The 19,833-nt window shown below is 40.5% G+C and overlaps 1 protein-coding gene across 1 annotated transcript; it reads left to right on the top strand.

The window, feature by feature from the left end:
• The first annotated feature begins 8,114 nt into the window (after nucleotides 1-8,114).
• On the top strand, nucleotides 8,115-10,569 carry LOC118483265. The gene is made up of 2 exons (XM_035978898.1): nucleotides 8,115-9,696; nucleotides 10,247-10,569. Exons 1-2 carry the CDS (start codon nucleotides 8,146-8,148, stop codon nucleotides 10,307-10,309), a joined length of 1,614 nt encoding a protein of 537 aa, XP_035834791.1. The 5' UTR covers nucleotides 8,115-8,145; the 3' UTR covers nucleotides 10,310-10,569.
• Nucleotides 10,570-19,833: the final 9,264 nt, after the last annotated feature.

Raw genomic sequence — 19,833 nt, 5'->3', positions numbered from 1 at the left:
CAGAACAGGGTCAGTTGCGGACCATATAATTTTGGACTTACGGTCCGTAAGAGGTGGACACGGACCGCAAAGGACTTTGCATATGGTTCGTAGGGCTGTCGCTGGCAGCAAAAATGGACAGATGCCTGTTCAACCTGTTCCACCACCTTAGAGGCCTGGTTTTCGAAATTCAGGAGCTTGGCCAATGGTTTTTAATTCATAGGGACACATGGGATCATCAGGAAACTTTGGTAGACTTATGTGTGATGATCATGTGTAATTGAAGTTCCTATATAAAGAGCTCAAATTGCAACATTTTCACTTGGTCATTTAAATTCACTTCAAGACTTCTCTGGAGCTCTTTGGTCTTCTCTCAAGCTTCCTTAAAGTTCCAAATCATGCTTAGGACCTTTGTAAGTGTCCTTAACCTCCTAAGTTCAGTTTTATTTAGTTTAATGACCAAAAGTCAAACCTATCGTAATTAAGGTTTGACTTAGTGTTTAATCACTAATGGTCCAGTCATTAGTCAAATTAAAACTAGATATAAGTTTGTAATTATGTAGGTAATAAACCCCTAAGAGGGCACCTACTGATTATCACCCTAACTTGGTCAAATGTTGGGTCAAACCTAATATTAAAAAGTCAACAGAAAGTCATTTTTGCAAATAAGTTCATAATTATCAATGTAGAAGCTATGGAACCTGTTTTAACACTAAAATAACCTGGTAATTAATGTAAGAACATGTCTAAGCATGTTCAACCCGACAATTTCAAGTTTAGGCTCGGTTCGAAACCGAAAGTCGCAAAAGTAGACTTTTGCTTTGACTTTCAGTTCTGACCCAATTTAGCATATTTTAGAAATTCCTTAGAGCTCTATTAGGACCAGGTTATAGGTTAGTATAACCCTCTATGATTATACAACTTGGTGCCTTAGTTATCCGATTCATATGCATGTTTCCGTTATATGCCTAAATGTTGACCATTATGCCCTTTTGACCTTAAAACGAGATTTTTGAAAATGTAATAGGACAACAATCTTTGTTACTGGATTATAAACTTGTCCTAAAAATTTGACATCAGTTTGAGGTCTAGATTAGGAGTTATGCTCAATATCGTAATTAGAAAGCTTTTTATTAATTAAACGGCATTACTAGCATAAAGCCTATATAAACCCAAATTTTGACACCAAACTTTTTACCTACTAATGTATGTAATATTTTGGGATTTTTGAAGATTTTTATTTATTTTTAAACTGAGCATAACGTAGGATTCTAGCTTTGATTCTGTAATTGTCGGTTATACCCTTTTCTTGCATAAAATGAGTTTTTCATAATATTTTGATACCATACTTTTTGCTACTAATTTTATATGATAAATAAAATATTTTGAACTTTATAAACTGATCAAAAACCAAGATTTCCTATTTTAACCCAAAAATCGCTTAAAACCGACTTTTACGCGTTTTAAGTGCATAGTGTGGGTTAAAACTATTTTTAACATATAAAACTTAATACCTACTGATGTTTTAAGTAAATTTTTATAATTAAACAGTAAGCAAAAGTTTTGAACTTAGAATTCTAATTTTGACCTTTAGAGTTTATGTGAAATTACCAAAATCCCCCTACGGTGCATAGTTTGGTTATAAAAGATACATTTCACCTATATGCAATACCCTACTGTTATGACTTATAAAAATTAATATTTTCACTGATTATATCAGACCAGAAACTCATATTTATATTTAAACTCTTTTATAAGCTTTAAAATGACCAAAATACCCCTACAGGGCATAATTTGATTTTAAATCCATTTTGGGCATAATGGAAGGTATCCTACTAACATCACCACATATTTAAGGCATATTAACTTAGAAAACCTCTTCATGACTCATTTGGTTACCCGTTACGCATTTTTCGCGTTCGGTGCGGTTTATGTTACTAGTTTGCATAAATTAGCCGAAACGGGTCAAACCTTATAATTTTTGTCTCAAAATCCAGAATGTGTTTAGTTTACCCATATTACACAAGTATACAAACTTTTCGGCTCTAAACCACATTCTAATCCGGTGTTTGCTTAATCGTGCATTTTAAACCGTATATCTTCCTTTAAAACTAACCGGTCTAAGTTTAGGCTTAATTAAGACCCGTTAGGAATCTAATAGGTTATTAACACCTTCGTTCCAGATCAGGAGACCAGTAAAAGATACTTGCACTCGCTGATTGAGATATATACTTGCTCAGGTAAATACTTTTAACTTATTTTCCCATACACGGGCTTGGGGTACGGTATATAAAATACAGCTTGGTCGGGCATTGAATTTTTAATCATATGAAGGTTAATTTATTGAGATGACTCATTTAATCTGTTTTGTTTGTTCTAAGCCTTTGGGGGGTTAATGACCATGTCCCGGATATCCTTGGCATCATTCATTGAAATGGCCACGACTTAAGCACGGGGTGTAGGCATACACCTGTCGGTGCGTATGTAAAAATAATATAACCGCCTGTTCGAGAATAACTCACCGCGGGATATATTATGTGGTGTGTATATTAATCTTTAACCCGGTATTCAGCCCGGGCCACTGAACGCATAACGGACATGTAATTCTTTTACAAGTTTATATATTAATAATTATCCCAAGTTATAAAAGATATTATGTGCCTTGTGCATTCAAATCAATTTTATAAACACTTTTTAAAATGAGTCGTTTATTTGTATTTACCAGTGTAAACTGACGTATTTTCCAAAAGGCTAAAGTGCAGGTACTAGACGGAATAGGCTGGCTACTCCTGGGTGAATAAATAAGAGTCTTGCAAGCCTTATCACTTAAGATCTGTTGAACAATGTTCCTTTTATCTTGATCCGCATGTGGATCTTTTACAACCGTTTTTGTAAAAATTGATATTACTTTCATTCGGTTTGTATTGAATTCATCTTTTGAATTCCGCTGTGTATTAAACTGTGATAAATTGTCTATCATGATATCAACTACGTCACGATACTCCCCACCGGGCCCACCAGTAATACGTTGAAATATCGGGGTGTGACAGGTTGGTATCAGAGCCAACACTGAGTGAATTAAATACTAGCCTTTTTTGTGTTTAATCTCAGTTACACAGTTGCACATTCCTCGACTTCCGAGTCTAGGCAAAGAACTTAAGACTAATCCTAATTTATTTTATTTTGTCTTTTATTGTTTTTCCTTGTTGTCCTTTTGTTTGTATTGACAGGTTTAACAAAATGCCACCAAGGTTTAGAAGAGGACGAGGCAAGGCGCCAATTACTGGTCACGATCATGAAGCCGGACATTCCCACCAACGAACCCCATCTATTACCATGAGCACGAGTCCTCAGGAGGATTGGAGGACTTATTTGGAGCCCGCGAAGCGGTCTGTCCCGCTAAGTTCAACGCCTTCATACCATCATTCATTCGGGCCCCAATCGGAGAATGAGCCCCATTACTCACACCACTCCTTTATCCCTCTCCAACGATCAAACTCACACCACTCCTTCAATGACCCAACACCCTATTTCCAGAGCTGGTTCAACTCGGCAAACCTAATTGAAGAACCAATGGGTTTTAACCCATTGGGACCAGAGGACCACTTCTTTGGTGACCATGCTATGGACATGGATGAAGATACCGATCCCGCCGAACCTCCATCCAGGACACCTACTCACCCCATCGAGATCTCAGATGGGTCATCATTTCATGGATCACCTTATCGTGGTCCAGACAACTACGAGGCTAGATTTGCCCAATACGATTGGGTGTTTACTCCCGCCTGCCACTAAGAGCCTCAGCAGCAGCAGCAGCAGGATCCCTCCGAGGATTCGCGTTTTGTAGCGGTCACTCCACCGCCACCACCGCCAGTTCAACAGCCGCCTCCGGAACCACCGAGGCAGAGGAGATCAAACGCACGGATGTCCGTGCGAGGAGGAGTGCGTATCAGCACCCCTCAACCTTCAAGTGGCAGTCATTACGCGCCACTTTATGAAGACCCACAAATGGGTGGGCCTTCAAACCCCATATCTGAGGTGGACTCCGCGCCAGTCGCGCCACCACCAATGGGTTATGATAACCCGATTCCTGCATACGCCGGTTCTGCGGCATATAACACATTTGAGCAGCCAGCCCACACTAACTACAACTACGCCGAAGTTGACCCTTATCTTGTAGCGGCGAACTACAATGCTCTTAATCCCGAGGGGCCCTATGGAGCTCCCTGGGGAGTCGGGTACCCAGCTTATGGGTACCAACACCCGCCACCTCCTCAACCTCCACATCAGCAGCTGCCGTAGCCGCCATTGATACCGCCAACGCAACAACAGGAGATCCTCCAAAGGTTGAGCCAGGTAGAGCGGGAGGTTCAAGAAGAGCGTAGGAACAACCGAGGATTTCTCAAGGGTCTGGCAAGTTTAATCAAGGGGAAAAGCAAGAAAAGGGATTTTTGAAGATTCCTTATTTATTTATTTTACTATAATTTCCTTGTTTCAAGCCCCTGCGTGGGCATGTCATTTCTGTTTAGCCCCTGCGTGGGTAAGTTAATTCGGTTAAAAGTCCCGTTTAGGGCAATCATGTACTTTTTAATTTAGTAATGGAATGGTTAAATTTAAAATTTCATTTTGTCATTTTATGCATGAATATAATATATGAAATAAATGAAAATATCATTCCTTTTATGAGATCTGCCATTATTTAATAAAATCTAAAAAAGGGCAAAACCTAGCCCATGTGTCATTTTAAGACAGAGCCATGATGGTAGTTCCTTAATTAGATTCAGATCCTTGTTAACATCTGAAAACATGTTGACACTCTTGGCAAAATGTGATTCGATAAAATCGCATAAGTCATCCTTAAATTTGATTATTTCAATTCCTTTCTTATTTATTTAATTATCCACTAGTGATGAAGTGCCTACGGGCCATAATTAGTGTCCTTTGAGACTAAAGACAGTTGTGGTCTACGACTCCCTGTCAAGAAGAGGTAATGAATTATGATTCAAGCCTCAATGCCTCGATCCTATAAAATCTTGGCTTATAATTTAAATTATCACTGTGACTTGGCCTTTTGTGCTAGTATTATGTCTTAATTATAACTAAGGATTATTATAATAAAATCCTGAATGAATATATTTAACAAATTAACCAATATGGTTATTGATACCATGGTTAATAAATCATCAAGAATGATAGTATTGTTTTAGACTTCTGAATAAAATCTTTGTCATCATTTTATGTAGCAATCAAGCTACATGACTAAGTCAGAAGAAGTTAATAGTCACCCTCTAGAAAATCATGAGAATACTAGAATCGATATAACCAGGGAAGAGCTCCGAACATTGATTGATACCGCTGTATCTAAGGCCGTGGATAGGCAATTCAGGGAATCTAGTGGTACGCATAGTAAGACCTCATCTGTACCCCATTCCAAATCTCACCCTAAGACTCAATCTAAGGCTCATAGTAAGCCACCTTCTAAACAACATGAGTCAAAGAAGGATGATGTACAACATTCTTCGAATCAGCACAGTGTTCCATCAAAGAAGATTGTATTTGATTGTGAACCACGTACAAAGACCTGTACCTATAAATATTTTGTCTCCTGCAAACCCAGGGATTTCACTGGGGAAAAAGGAGCTATTGACTGCATGACATGGTTAGACGAAATGGATACCGTGGTTGACATCAGTGGTTGCGCTGATAGGGATGTGGTGAAGTTTGTATCTCAGTCATTCAAAGCTGAGGCACTAGCTTGGTGGAGGTCTTTGATCCAAGCTACTGGAAAGATCCCATTGTACAATCTGTCTTGGGATCAGTTTGTGACATTGATCAAGGAGAATTTCTGTCCTCAACACGAGGTTGAGAAGATCGAGACAGACTTCCTGACATTGGTGATGAAACACTTGGACTGTCAGGCCTACCTTACAAGTTTTAACAATGTAGTCGCTGATGCTTTGAGTAGGAAAGACAGGGTTAAGCCCATAAGAATCAATGCCAAGAGCATTGAATTAAAGAATAGTTTGAATGAAAGATTGTTAGCCGCTCAAACAGAAGCTGTATTAGAAGCTAACTATCCTAATGAAAAGTTGGGAGTAACAGCTGAGCAGTTATCTTATGGCAAGGATGGAATCCTGAGATTAAATGGACGAATATGGGTTCCAACCCATGGAGGACTTCAGGATGTTATCCTCCACGAAGCCCACAGTTCTAAGTATTCCGTTCATCCTGGAAGTGACAAGATGTACCAGGATTTGAAGGCAAATTATTGGTGGATAGGCTTGAAGAAGTCTATAGCCACTTATGTAGCCAAATGTTTGACGTGCACGCAAGTTAAAGCGGAACACCAGAAGCCGTCAGGTTTGCTACAACAGCCTGAACTCCCCACCTGGAAGTGGGAAATGGTGACTATGAATTTTATCACCAAGTTACCAAAGATAAAGCGAGGAAATGATACTATTTGGGTTATAGTGGATAGATTGACTAAGTCAACCCACTTCTTACCTATTAAGGAAATACACAGGTCAGATAAGTTAGCTCAGCTATACGTGGATGAGATTGTATCTCTCCACGGAGTGCCAGTGTCTATCATCTCTGATAGGCATACGAGGTATACATCGCATTTCTAGAAAAGTTTTCAGCAATCCCTAGGCACTCGATTAAATATCAGCACTGCATATCATCCTCAGACGGATGGTCAAAGCGAGCGAACAATTCAAACACTGGAAGATATGTTAAGGGCTTGTGTTATTGATCTAGGTGGAAGTTGGGATGATCATCTTCCATTGATCGAATTTTCGTACAATAATAGTTATCATTCCAGCATTCAAGCTGCACCATTTGAAGTGTTATATAGAAGGAAGTGCAGGACGCCCGTTTGTTGGGCAGAAGTTGGAGATGTCCAACTAACATGACCTGATATAGTCCTGGAGACGACAGATAAAATTGTACAGATAAGAGATTGTTAGAGCATGTGAGATCGTTGGTACTTGTACTAGATTAGTTTAGTTGTAGTTTGTATGTCTTTTGAATGTTTAGGGGTTGTTTTGTAATTATCTAGAAGTAATATTCCTGACCTAGTGTAGTTAAGATTCCAGCAAATTTATAAATTTGCTGGTTAGTCAGGATGCTAGTATAAATACCCCAAGCATTGTAACACATTTAAGCTTTTGGCTCTTGGTGGAATCAAGTGTTGTTTACATTCTTATTGAGCTTTGATCTGATTTCCAAGGTTGTTTATTGTTACATCATTCTGTTTGGATTCAATACAACACTAGTTGTATTCCTCAATCCATTAGCTTCACCTTCATCTTCATTCTTGATATTTCTTGACTAGTCATAGTTCAAACACTTAATCAATAGGTGTTTTGGACTAAAACAACCAACCACTGTGATCCGGATACGTTTTGGGATCTACAATTTGGTATCAGAGCCTTTGTGCTCTTGGTTGTTGTGTTCTTGTTAAGATTTTTCATTGTTTTGAAGGTTTTTCAAAGTTTCAAGGTTTTTCAAATTTTTGGGGCTTAAAATGGATTGATTTGGTGTGTTTAATTGATAGGTTGTTGTTAATACTTGGTTAAGGAGTCATTTTGGTCATTTTGGTGCATCAAAACATGGTTTTTGGGCTGTTTTTGAGTGATTAGAGGGTTTTAGTTCGTGATAAACCCTCTGGTTAGCGAAGATAACTTGAATGCAGCGATGAGTTTTTGAATACAGCGAAGATAATTTTGAATACAACGAAGATAATTTTTGAATACAGCGAATATATACTTTGAACGTAGCGAACATAGCGATATTGTCTGAATCGCTGAGTGTTCCGTCGCATAATCAGCAAATTAGCCGACTAACGTTCGAGCAAATTTGCTGATCATCAGCGAAACAGTATCATTTGACCCATTAGCGAATTTATCGAAGGCGACTTCGAGAACCGTGCTAGCGAATCACAGCGTTCCTATCACGGTTTCCGGCAATTATAACCTAACTTCGTTTGGTGTTTGATTTGTCAGCGAAGATAAATTGGTGTTCGTGCAGGATCCAACAACGTGTCAGCGAAGATAGCGAACAAGTCAGCGGAGATCATCAGTCAACACCGTTCGCCGGCGAAATTAAAGATTTGTCAGCGAAATTAAGCCTGTTTCAGCACACGTTTGTCAAAAACAAAGAAAAATGTCGCTAAATCAACTAAGTCCAATCGCTCAAGCGGAACTTGAAACTGGAACCACAACTCGCCCACCAAAGTTGAAAGGAGCGGAAGATTTTAGCACTTGGAAAACTCGCATTCAATCGTTCTTCGAGTACACGGATTACAATCTGTGGCTCTCCGTTACGGCCGGACCTCACGTTCCTACGGTAGTTAGAGGAGATACGGTGGTTCCTAACAACGATGCTACCACCTTCACTGACGAAGACAAGGCCCTCATTCAACGTGATCGTCGTGCACACGCCGCTCTAACCATGGCTTTATCAACAAACGACTGCAACATGTTTGAAGAACACCGAACTGCTAATGCACTCTGGAATGCATTGATCGAGTACTATGAGGGAAATGAAGAACTGATCGAAAGCAAGAGAGATATGGTGCAAAAGCAATACGACATGTTTTGCGGAGTCCGTGGAGAGAGCCTGTCTGATCACATTAGCCGCTTCCTAAACATGATGACCAAAATGAAGAAAGCTGGAAATCCTGTAACCAATCGTGCTGCAATAAAGAAATTGCTTGACTCGCTCCCCAAGGAATGGAGCCTGCAGTGTATGATGATCAAGAAGGAATTCCTCAACAATCCTAATCCTGTTACTCTGACAGATCTGATCAACACTCTAAGGGCATTTGAAATGGACGTAAACAAGAGAGAGATGAACACTGCTGGATATCAACCTAAAGCAACTCAACCTTCAGCAGGACTGAAGAATGTAGCGTTTCTCGCTTCAGGGGGCATTACTCCACAAGCTTCTGATCTAATTTATGCAAATGCTTCCGCAAGCGCATCTAAAGCCCCACAACTTGTTGAGAAAACGATCACTGTCGATACTCAAGCACTGAAAGTTTCAACCGAGAATGTGGCACTCTTCAACACTTTCCTAAGCAGCTATGAAGCCTTAATGTCTGGGGAATTGAAGAAGGAGATGTTTACTGCCGAAGACATGTATCAGGTTGATCCAGATGATATGGAAGAAATGGATCTGAAATGGCAAATGGCCATGATCACTCTGAGATTGAAGAAGTTTCAAGACAAAACAGGCAAGCGATTAGGTCTTGGAAAAGCTGGTTTTGACAAGTCTAAGCTGAGGTGCTACAACTGTAAGAATCTTGGACACTTCAAGCGTGACTGTCCGATGTTGAAAGAGGGAAACAGTGAAGCTACTCCTGCTGCTAAACAGATCACTGCCGAAGAGAACAAAAGCAACGCTTCTCCCAGCACGCCAAAGGCTTTGGTTGTTGAAGACTATGACTGGAGCGAAGAGATCACTGAAGCTAAGGAACAAGTCAACAAAGCACTAATGGCCAAAATCTCTAGTGAATCATCTGCAAAGCACTTTGAGAAGCAGACAACGGGAATCCCAACTGGAAACAATGATGCTGACCAGGGATTGAAAGGTATTCTGCCTTCAGTGGAGTCTGGTGATAAAGCTGAAAAAGATGCTGAGAAAGGAAAGGATAAAGTTCAAGCTACAGCCATGAAAGCAGATGCATCAAAAGAGAAGGCTGACAAAGACTTGGTAAATAGTATTCCACTTAGTTTCAAGGAGAAGTTATGCTCCGAAGCATGCGTTGATGTCGTGGCACATTATAAATTCCTAAATCTGGAGTTTGAAAGGCAAAAGGACAAAGCTTTGAAAATTAGTAATGAGCTTAAACAAAATGAGGCTGCATATCAGAGAAAGTTGAACTCAACTTTGGCTGAAATGCAAACTCTTAAAGAATTTGTGTTTAGAAAAGATTTTATCATAAATGATCTTACTGAAAGGTTAGAAAAAGCGTTAAATGAAAAGAACAAACTCCAGATTATAATAGATAAATGGAATGTCAGTCAAAAGGCCTTTACTGACATCAAAAATTGCCAACGACCAACGTTTGTGAAAGACGGGATTGGTTATAAGGATAGGCACGGAAATGAAAGAAAACTTTTCTTTCCGCCTCACAGCAAAAACTACGTGCCTATGCCTACTCCTCATCCCGAAAATGATCTCATAAATGAAAAGGCCTCAGTTGAACAAAATGAATTTTATGAAAATGAGACAACTGCTAACTGTTCTAAAAGCAATGCAGATTCCATTGAGTGTAAAGAAGATGTGTGCGATGATGATGGAGACTGCGGAGGGTCAAAAATAGGAATTGGTTATTCAGGCGACAGTTATTCCACCGTTAACTGGTTCGTCTGGAACTGTTCTAAAAACAATGTTAAGGATGAATGTAATAGTTTAAGTAGGATGGATGACTGTAATGGCCAAGTGCCTAAAACTAAATCTGTGGATGACTGTAAGGGCCATGTGCCTACATTTGAGACCCGTGATCATGAACCTTATGTGTCTGAATGTCATGGTTTGAATTATGCGTGTCGTGATGATAATGTTGCTTGTGAATCTCCTGTATTTGTGCCAGAATTAAAAAGGAATAGCTTTGGAAAATTCCTTACAAAGGAAATTCCCGAATTTATTCCTTCCAGAACAGGTATGACAGAATCAGAAAAGAAAGCTACTGAAGATCAAGATGATGTAGAATCAAGCGCCATTACCACAGAAGACGAACAGACATCAGAAAGTTCGCATTCAGAAATCTCAACTGAAGATCAAGCAACAAGTGATGAAAGCTTCGAATGTTCAAGTTGTGAAGCAAGTGAAGAACAAAATTCAAGCAAGGACAACACGTCTGAAAGCTCACTCGATTCAGACAGTGATGAAGAATTTCCCGAAGATGAAAGCAGAGTGGACAAGAAAATGAAGAAAGCAAAAAGCTCAAGATTCTCATCACATACATCATCTTCTCACACCAAAAGACCCAGACATAAAAGATGTTTTCGCTGTGGTCATTTAGGACATACAGCGAAACATTGTAAAACCAAAAAGTTTCCTAAACCAGAACATGATTTTATTACAAACGTCATGCAGCAACTAAATTATCTTAAGAAATCTGTTAAAAATCTGGTTGATTCAACTGCGTATCTTTGGAAACAAAAAGAGGTCAAAGTGGGTCAAAACCACGATAGATTTGAAATGAAACAGATTTGGGTTCCTAAATCAAACTAATCTGTATATTTGTATATTTGTATATATCAGAATAAGCTCCAGAAATGGCTTCGAATGCTCATGGAATACATCTGGCACGTCGACAGCGGATGCTCTAGACACATGACGGGGTTAAAAGAACTGTTGAAGAACTTCCGCTTTATTGATGGCGACTTCGTGTCCTTTGCCGGAGACGAAAAGGGAGGGAAGATTGTTGGAGTAGGCGATGTAGTATCCGAAGCTCTCACGCTGGAAAATGTCAACTATGTTCCAGAGTTATGCTACAATCTCATGAGCGTCTCTCAAGTGTGTGATAAAGGAATCTCAGTGCTGTTCAATGACATGGAATGCATGTTCCTGAAGCCGGGTTATGTTGTTCCTGCAGAAATGATCATGCTTACTGCTCCAAGACAGAACAACACATATGTGCTCAACATGAAGAATGCCAAGACAAATGACAATCTAACATGCCTTATCTCTAAAGCTTCAGAATCGGAGTCACTGCTTTGGCATAGACGACTGGGCCATGTCAATTTCAAAAATATGAATAAACTATCTAAGCTAAACTTAGTTAGAGGTCTTCCGATTAAAGAATTTCCATTTTCTGAAAAATGTATTGCATGCGCCCAGGGAAAACAGCATAAGAAACCTCACAAGACCAAAGCAGTGAACACGATTTCTGCACCCCTTCAGTTACTGCACATGGATCTTTTTGGTCCTATCAGTGTTAAAAGTCTTGCTAAAAGCTCTTATTGTTTGGTTGTAACAGATGATTTCTCTCGTTTTTCGTGGGTATATTTTCTTGAAGCAAAGAGCGAGACTGCTGAAGTATTGAAGGCATTCATTCCCTTGATAGAGAACGTAACCAAACGGAAAGTGAAGTCCATAAGAAGCGACAACGGGTCTGAATTCAAAAATCAGACCTTCATATCATTTTGCGCAGAAAAAGGAATTCATCTTCAATACAGTGCAGCCAGAACTCCTCAGCAAAATGGAGTCGCTGAGCGTAAGAACAGGACGCTGATCGAAGCTGCAAGAACAATGCTGGTGGACTCCAAGCTTCCAATCATCTTCTGGGCTGAAGCAGTTAACACAGCATGCTACGTTCTGAACAGGGTACTCATCGTGAAACCGCATGGAAAGACAGCATACGAGCTTCTCTTCAAAAGAAAACCCCTTATAGATTTCTTCAGGCCATTCGGATGTTCGTGCACTCTGTTGAACACTCAAGACAATCTCGTAAAATTTGATGCAGTAGGTGATATCTGCTACTTTATGGGATATTCATCAACTCAAAAGGCTTATCGTGTTTACAACAAACGAACAAAGATGGTGATCGAATCGTATTATGTGGATTTTCAAGAAGGAAATTACACCAACACTGGAAGCACTCCTGACTGGTTCTATGATGTGAGTGTGATCTTCAATAACTTTGAAATTCCGGAAACTGCGTCTGACCCTGAGCCAGTCGAAGACGTTCAAGTTGAACCTTTGTTTGACTCGTCCGACATTGGTTTCACTCCTTTCACCACTCGATTATCTCCATCATCTGCTGATCCGATTATGGCTGTAAATGAATCAAATGGTCACACTTCGCCTGAGAACACCCAAGAAAATGGTGCTTCTTCTTCACAGGCAAATGTGAATGAGCCAACTCAAGACGATGATCCGCCAATAATCTATGTCGACGAACACTTCACCAACCTTCCGCAGCAAATCGAATCTCTGACAAATGCAGGTTACAAGACAAACAAAAATCATCCTCTTGAAAATGTAATCGGCGCAGTAGAAGAAGGAGTACGTACTCGAGGGCAGTCAGCTAGCATCGACAAAGGTTTCTTCGCAGCCTTTCTTTCACAATCAGTTCCACGTGACATCGAAGACGCTATTCAAGACTCCAGCTGGGTTCAAGCGATGCAAGAAGAATTGTCTCAATTCAGGAAACTCAAAGTGTGGGAACTCGTAGATCTACCTGAAGGAAAGTTTCCTATCGGTACAAAATGGGTCTTTCGAAACAAGATGGATGATCGTGGGGTGGTTATCAAGAACAAGGCTCGATTGGTGGTGCAGGGTTTTCGACAAGAAGAAGGGATCGACTACGAAGAGGTTTTTGCTCCAGTCGCTCGATTGGAGGCGATCAGAATATTCCTAGCGTATGCTTCCTACAGAAACTTCAAGGTCTTCCAAATGGATGTCAAAAGTGCGTTTTTGTACGGGAAAGTTAAGGAGGAAGTTTACGTGTGTCAGCCTCCTGGGTTTGAGGATCCTCATTTTCCAGGGCGCTATTTTAAGCTGGATAAAGCACTGTACGGCCTACATCAAGCCCCACGCGCCTGGTATGAAACTCTGTCCACATACCTTCTGGATTGTGGTTATTCCAGAGGAACGATTGACATGACACTCTTCACCAAGAAGGTAGGGGAAGATGTTATGCTAGTCCAAATCTATGTGGACGATATCATATTTGGGTCAACAAACGAGGACTTGTGCAGAGAATTTGAATCTATCATGAAGGCAAAATTCGAAATGAGCATGATGGGAGAACTGAATTTCTTTCTGGGTTTAGAAGTGAAGCAAAGGGAGGATGGAATTCTGATTCATCAAGCTAAGTATATTCGGGACATTCTCTCGAAATATAACATGAATGACTGCAAAGTGGCAAGCACGCCATTCGCCACCCAAACAGAGCTCACTTTGGATCCTCAGGGAAAGTCAGTGAACAAATCTTTCTATCGCTCAATGATCGGATCTTTGATGTATCTGACAGCAAGCAGACCTGATATCATGTGGGCCGTTTGTCTTTGCGCTCGTTTCCAGACAAATCCAAAGGAATCCCATGAGATTGCCGTAAAGCGCATCTTCCGCTATCTGAAAGGAACACCAAAACTAGGGCTTTGGTATCCTAAAGATAGTAATTTTGACTTAATTGCTTATTCTGACAGCGATCATGCAGGTTGCAAAGTGGATCGAAGGTCGGTTTCAGGAGGATGCCAATTTCTGGGAAATCGGCTGATTTCATGGCAAAGCAAGAAGCAAACAACAGTGTCCACGTCGACAGCTCAAGCGGAATACACTGCAGCATACAGTTGCTGTTCACAAGTTCTCTGGATACAGAATCAGTTGCTGGATTACGGAATCAACATCATGAAGACTCCGATATTCATCGACAATGAGGCTTGTCTGGGAATTGTGAAGAATCCCGTGCACTACTCCAGAACCAAGCACATCGAAATCCGCATTCATGCAATTCGAGACGCTTACGAAAAGGGTTACATTCAAGTGGTGCCAGTGGATACGACACAGCAACGTGCCGACATCTTTACGAAAGCTTTTGACAAAACCCGTTTTAACCAGTTGGTAACCTGGTTAGAAATGGTCAATTTCCTTGATTGGAAATGAATCTTGTGTTGATTAAAAAAAAAAAAAAAAAAAAAAACTTTTTAATTAAATATTAATAAAATAATAACGTTTTTGCTTGTTGAAAATAAAACGGATATTGAAAGACGTCGCCTACCAAAAAGATTTTCTGTTTAAAATTTTATTTTCGGGCAAATGGACTTACGAAAATGAAAATTTTAGGGGGGATATTCAGAAAATCCTTGAAACAGAATGCTTATGTCAGACTCCTGCTAGAGGAAGTGATAGAAAATTGCTAACACTTTGTCATTTCTTTGAAACAGAATACAATATACAATCAGGGTACCAAGCAACGATGTGTCGGTAGATTCAGCAATACCGACGAGTAAACTGCTGGTAGGGAGCCGAACATAATGTCTACACAAGAATTCTGGCTTTTCTCAGGCATTACGCACCTCAGTGGGTAACACGTTGCGGCATATGGCTTAATGGTCTTGAATCTTGCGTTGACGGATTGCCAAAATCTGAGATTTCGGGTCTTTATATTGGGATTTCATTCGGAGGATATCATAGTTGCTCTTCTGCTGTACGGTGGTACTGACCTAGACGCAAATGCTATGATATTCTCTTATTAATAAGTGCCTATTAAAAAAAAAAAAAAAAAAAAAAAAAAAAAAAGGCCAAACCCTGTATAATAAGCGCCATTATTGGCCAAAATCCATAATAAGTGCCATCTTTGGCCAAATTCTCTGATAGATCAGTAGGCAACTCTGCTGTACGGTAGTACTGACCTGTTCGCCGAACCATCTATCTTAACCCTCGATAGTTCCTGGAATCTCTGTTGTACGAAAGTACAGACCTGATCTCCGTTCTATCGTTGAAGAGAATGAATTCAATATACTCACCCGTTATGAGGAATCTTTGTGCATACCTTGATCGCGGGGGTATGTCCTGATGTGGGACTCACGAGGGCGTAATGATTCTATTTTCAATAGCTTGTGTGGGGGCCATCGAAGACTTGTCAAAATTACCGAAAACATGATAAAACACGCTCTCCGAAGGTACGTTGAAAGAAGGATGCATGGATTTAAGCGGACAAACATACTGACAGTTTTTCTTGTGCCCTGGTTAGTAATATAATAGCAATAATATATAAAGAATGTGGCAAGTGTTGGCAGTATGATCTTCTGCAGGTAAGTTCGGTAAGCGTCAGTCATTTCAAGAAAATCTAAGTTAAATGAATCCTAGCAATGCAAGAAAGTTGAAGTTCGGAGTCAAAATGACCCAAATTTTAGCATCACTGTAAATATTCCAAAATAAACAAGGTTTTAAACAAAAATGGGCACGTTTTTCGAGAAAGTTTGAAATCAACACGCGAAATCAAAAACTGTTTGACAAGGCAACAAGGGCGGCGAATTTAAGATACCAGCGAACTTACAAGTTCGCTGGTTATCTTTAACCGTACATATATATATATATATATTTACAACTGTTAAAATTTTCAAAATTTCACTTTAACCCATTTCATCGCCGGTCACTTTATCTTCTTCATCTCTTCATCTCTGATCTGATTATTATCATCAACACAAGTTCACTTTCAATCAAAGATATCAAGGTATGCTTGTTTGTATAGTTATCGTTCATCAAATTGGTAGTTATCTGTTTAAATCCTTAGTCATGGCGGATATCATTGTGTTGCTTTTGTTTGAGGGTTTGGGTTGTTTATTGGGGATTTGTTTGTTGGATTGTTTATTGGGGTTGTATTAGAAATCTTTAATCATGTTCATGTTCGCATCAGTGTTTATTCCGATATCATTTGAGTCCATAACGTATAGATTAGGCTAAATGGTCAAAAAGGGGATCGTTTGAATATGAACAGGTTAAGGGTTTTAAAGGGGTTTTGTAAGAAACGGTTGAATATGGCGAAATTATTATGGTGCCAGCGAAGTCAGCGAAAATATTTAGGGGAACTCCAAAAGTCTCGAACGCGAGTTCGAGCGATCAGCGAGCGATCTAATTCGCTCGGATAGTGATCTAAATCGCTATCTTCGCTGATCAACCATTTCCGGTAATGAAACGATGTCTTCGCTAAGTTCGCTAGCGAAGATTTACTTGAAATCATGACTGATCCACCAGCGAACATAGCGAATTTGTCGATAGTTACCGAGATCAGATGTGTTGGCGAAGTCAGCGAAGATATCAAGTCTTGAACGCGAGTTCAAGCACCGAGTCATTTGATCTAATCCGCCCGGATGGCGAGATAGATCGTGATCTCCGCTGACAAATCAGTTCCGGGTCAAAAACATGTTCTCGTTATATTCGCTAGCGGATTTAACTTATGTATCCGGTAATCTGTGTCTATGGCCAACATTAGCGAAGAAAATATCTGATCTGGCAGCGAAGTTGTTATAAATTCAATTTTTGTACATAATCTATCTGGTATCCGCACACTCTAACTTGCCTCGTTTTCTGTGCAGTATGGTGAAAGTACTCGAATGGGATAAAACCCTCAAGCATAACCAGAGCATAAATCTCGATCTAGTACCAACTGACTTCGAAGATGTATCGAAATGGGTTCGCAATAGCAGAATTGGTCATGCAGTAGAGACTTCCGTTCCTGTCTATCCTCTTCACATTCGAGAATTCTGGGAGAACGTAAAGCTGGAGTCAATAAACAACAAACCAGGAATCTCTTCAACAGTACGCAACAAAAGAGTGGAAGTGACAGAGGAAAGGGTACGTAAAGTTCTGAAGCTCAAAGACAACGATAATGAACCACAAAGCATGAGTCAAGACGATATTCTTGACGGTTTCAAAGGAATGGGATACGCAGGGGATTTCAGAAATAAGAAGGAGATTAAAAGGGGCGGTCTAACTCAGGATTGGAGGTTTATTGTTTATGTAATTTCGACTAGTCTAGCGCATCGAAAAGGCGGGTTTGATGGCTTAAATTTGGAATGGTCTGCAGCTATGCTGAGCCTATGCACAAATCAAAAATTCAATCTCTCCGGATTAATTTTTAATTATATGAGAGAAAATGCAAATGGAGCGACTTGGGCGATGTATCCGAGATTTATTCAGATGCTCATAAATGATCAGCACAAAGACCTCCCCAATGACGGAAATACCTACAAATTCCACGTGCCCACAAGTAGACAATATACTGAAATCAAAACCAACGAATGGGTTCTGTTGCACGACTGGATGTACAGAGCTGAAAGACTACCCATCGTGAAAGCTGCATATCAGAAGTACAAAGAAGGGGTCAAAGCTAAACAACAGAGAGCAGCACAAGCACAGGCCGAAGCAGCCGCCAAAGAAGGAAGTAGCAAAGAAAAACGAAAGGGCAAGCAACCTGCAGGTGAAGAACCTCCTAAGAAGAAAAAGACAACAGGAGGTTCTGAACGTTTGATGAGTTCTGCAATCAGGGCGGCACAAACTGAAGAGCAACGCAAAAATATTCAAGATCTGAAAGCCATTCATGTAATACAGGAGAAAGAGAAACGAGAAAAGAGCCTGAAACGTAAAGAAATATCTTCTTCCGAGATGCCCGAAGTAGTCCCTGAAGAAGTTCAAGACCTCAATGATTTCGTTGATCAAATTCTTGTTGATCCTGACGAGGCACAAGCAGGCGAAGGTACTTCAAAGGTTTCCCCAGTCAAACCCACCAGAATCTCAAAACCACCCGTTGTTCCACAAAGGCTACGACCATTTCAAGACTTGTTCGATCGATTGATAAAGGACACCGGGCCTTCCGTGGCGAAAGAAATTTGTTTGTTAAAGAATCAAGTCAATGATACAAACATCCTGAGAGAGAAACTTAAGGATCAAAGAAAGAAGAACAAGGAAATGACGGCATACATGGCCAAGCAAGCCAAGTTTGTCAGATTTCAGCAAGCCAGTTTGGAGAAACTCTACAGGATGATGCGGGGAATATGTGAAAAAGCGAACATTGAGCCGATGTTTACATTTGATGAAATCTTCGATTTTGAAGCTTTCATTCAAGAAGAAACGGCTCGCAAAGAAAAGGAAGCCGAAGCAAAGAAAAAGAGATTAGAGTCGGTTGACAAGGCATTGGAGGGAAACGAAAGCGAAGAAGAGGAAGCAGATCGAGAAGTCATGCCACCAACCTTTGTTGAGTGGGGGCTAGAAGACGAGGTCTTATATGAGCAAGAAGACGGCAAGACATTTGCTCCTGAACATCCCGAGTGGTTCAGAAAAGAACGAGAAAAGCTCCCTGATCTTCATCAAGTGATAAGGGTAGTTAAATCTGAGGAAACTGAGAAAATAATTAGCTGGATGTATGATAACCTCAGGGGCATGTTTGTAGTAAAGAGACGGGGTGGTGTGATACAGTATTTCGCAACAGGATTTGATCTTTTCTCGCTCCCAAGGTGGGATTTAAGAGAGCTTGGGCGTATGAATTTGCTCAATCATGGTGACAGAGGCATCGGAAGAGACTTTGAACGTCTAATTACAAGTGAATGCGACAAGAACTTCCCGAATCATGCCCCACAACGCCCAAGACGCCGAGTGTCCAAAACTTCTTTCGATCCAGTAACAGGCAAGGGAAAGGTGACGTGGGTTATTAACCCTGCTAAAGTAGTCACCAGAGTCAAGCTTCCGGAAGAAATCCCTGTGGCACTTAAGGATTTCAAGAAATGGTTCTACGATAGTCAAACCGGTGAAGCTGTAATAAGGTCGAACGACAATGTTGATATTCGAATACTGGACCCTATGGACGTGTTTCAGTTCGGGCTGTCTGATCTCACCATGCTGAATGCGAGTCGTATCAATGTCGGAGCTGGAAATGCAAATCTTGAAGAGGCAGCACTGTTTCAGCGAGCAGTGGAGCGTGCCTGGAGATTAAAAAGGGACATGCTCGACATGGTAGACAAAATAGAGAAACGAAAAGAGAAAGAGCAGAAAAAGAAAGAAGGTCGAAGGAAAAAGAAACACGAGAAAACCATGGAAGGAAGCTCTGCCTCAACTGTAGCTCAGACCACCACCGACTCTCAAGCCACACCAACACCTCCGGCCTCATCCACATATGAGGCCGCTAAGGAGGACCCAAAATCAAGTGAAGCCAACGTTAATCAGGAATCTCCGGTAGCACCAACGGAGACTGTTGCACCACCAGAAACGATCGTTATGGAAGAAAATCCAATCGAGCCAGAAAAGCAAACTACGGAAGATCCAGTGGTTACAACAGAAGATCCAGTGGTCACCACTGAAGAATGAGAAGACAAGCACGCAACGATCTAGGGGGGATAT

The sequence above is a fragment of the Helianthus annuus genome, chromosome 10 (assembly GCF_002127325.2).
Source record: "Helianthus annuus cultivar XRQ/B chromosome 10, HanXRQr2.0-SUNRISE, whole genome shotgun sequence".
Lineage (NCBI taxonomy): Eukaryota > Viridiplantae > Streptophyta > Magnoliopsida > Asterales > Asteraceae > Helianthus > Helianthus annuus.
This window is presented reverse-complemented; position numbering and strand designations above follow the sequence as displayed.

What these genes read in the sequence shown, in the direction of transcription:
- LOC118483265 (XM_035978898.1), top strand. Translation starts at nt 8,146, where the DNA reads ATGTCGCTAAATCAACTAAGTCCAATCGCTCAAGCGGAACTTGAAACT. An exon ending in AGAAGGCTGACAAAGACTTG is followed by an intron (nt 9,697 to 10,246) that starts GTAAATAGTATT and finishes AAAGCAATGCAG; the next exon opens with ATTCCATTGAGTGTAAAGAA.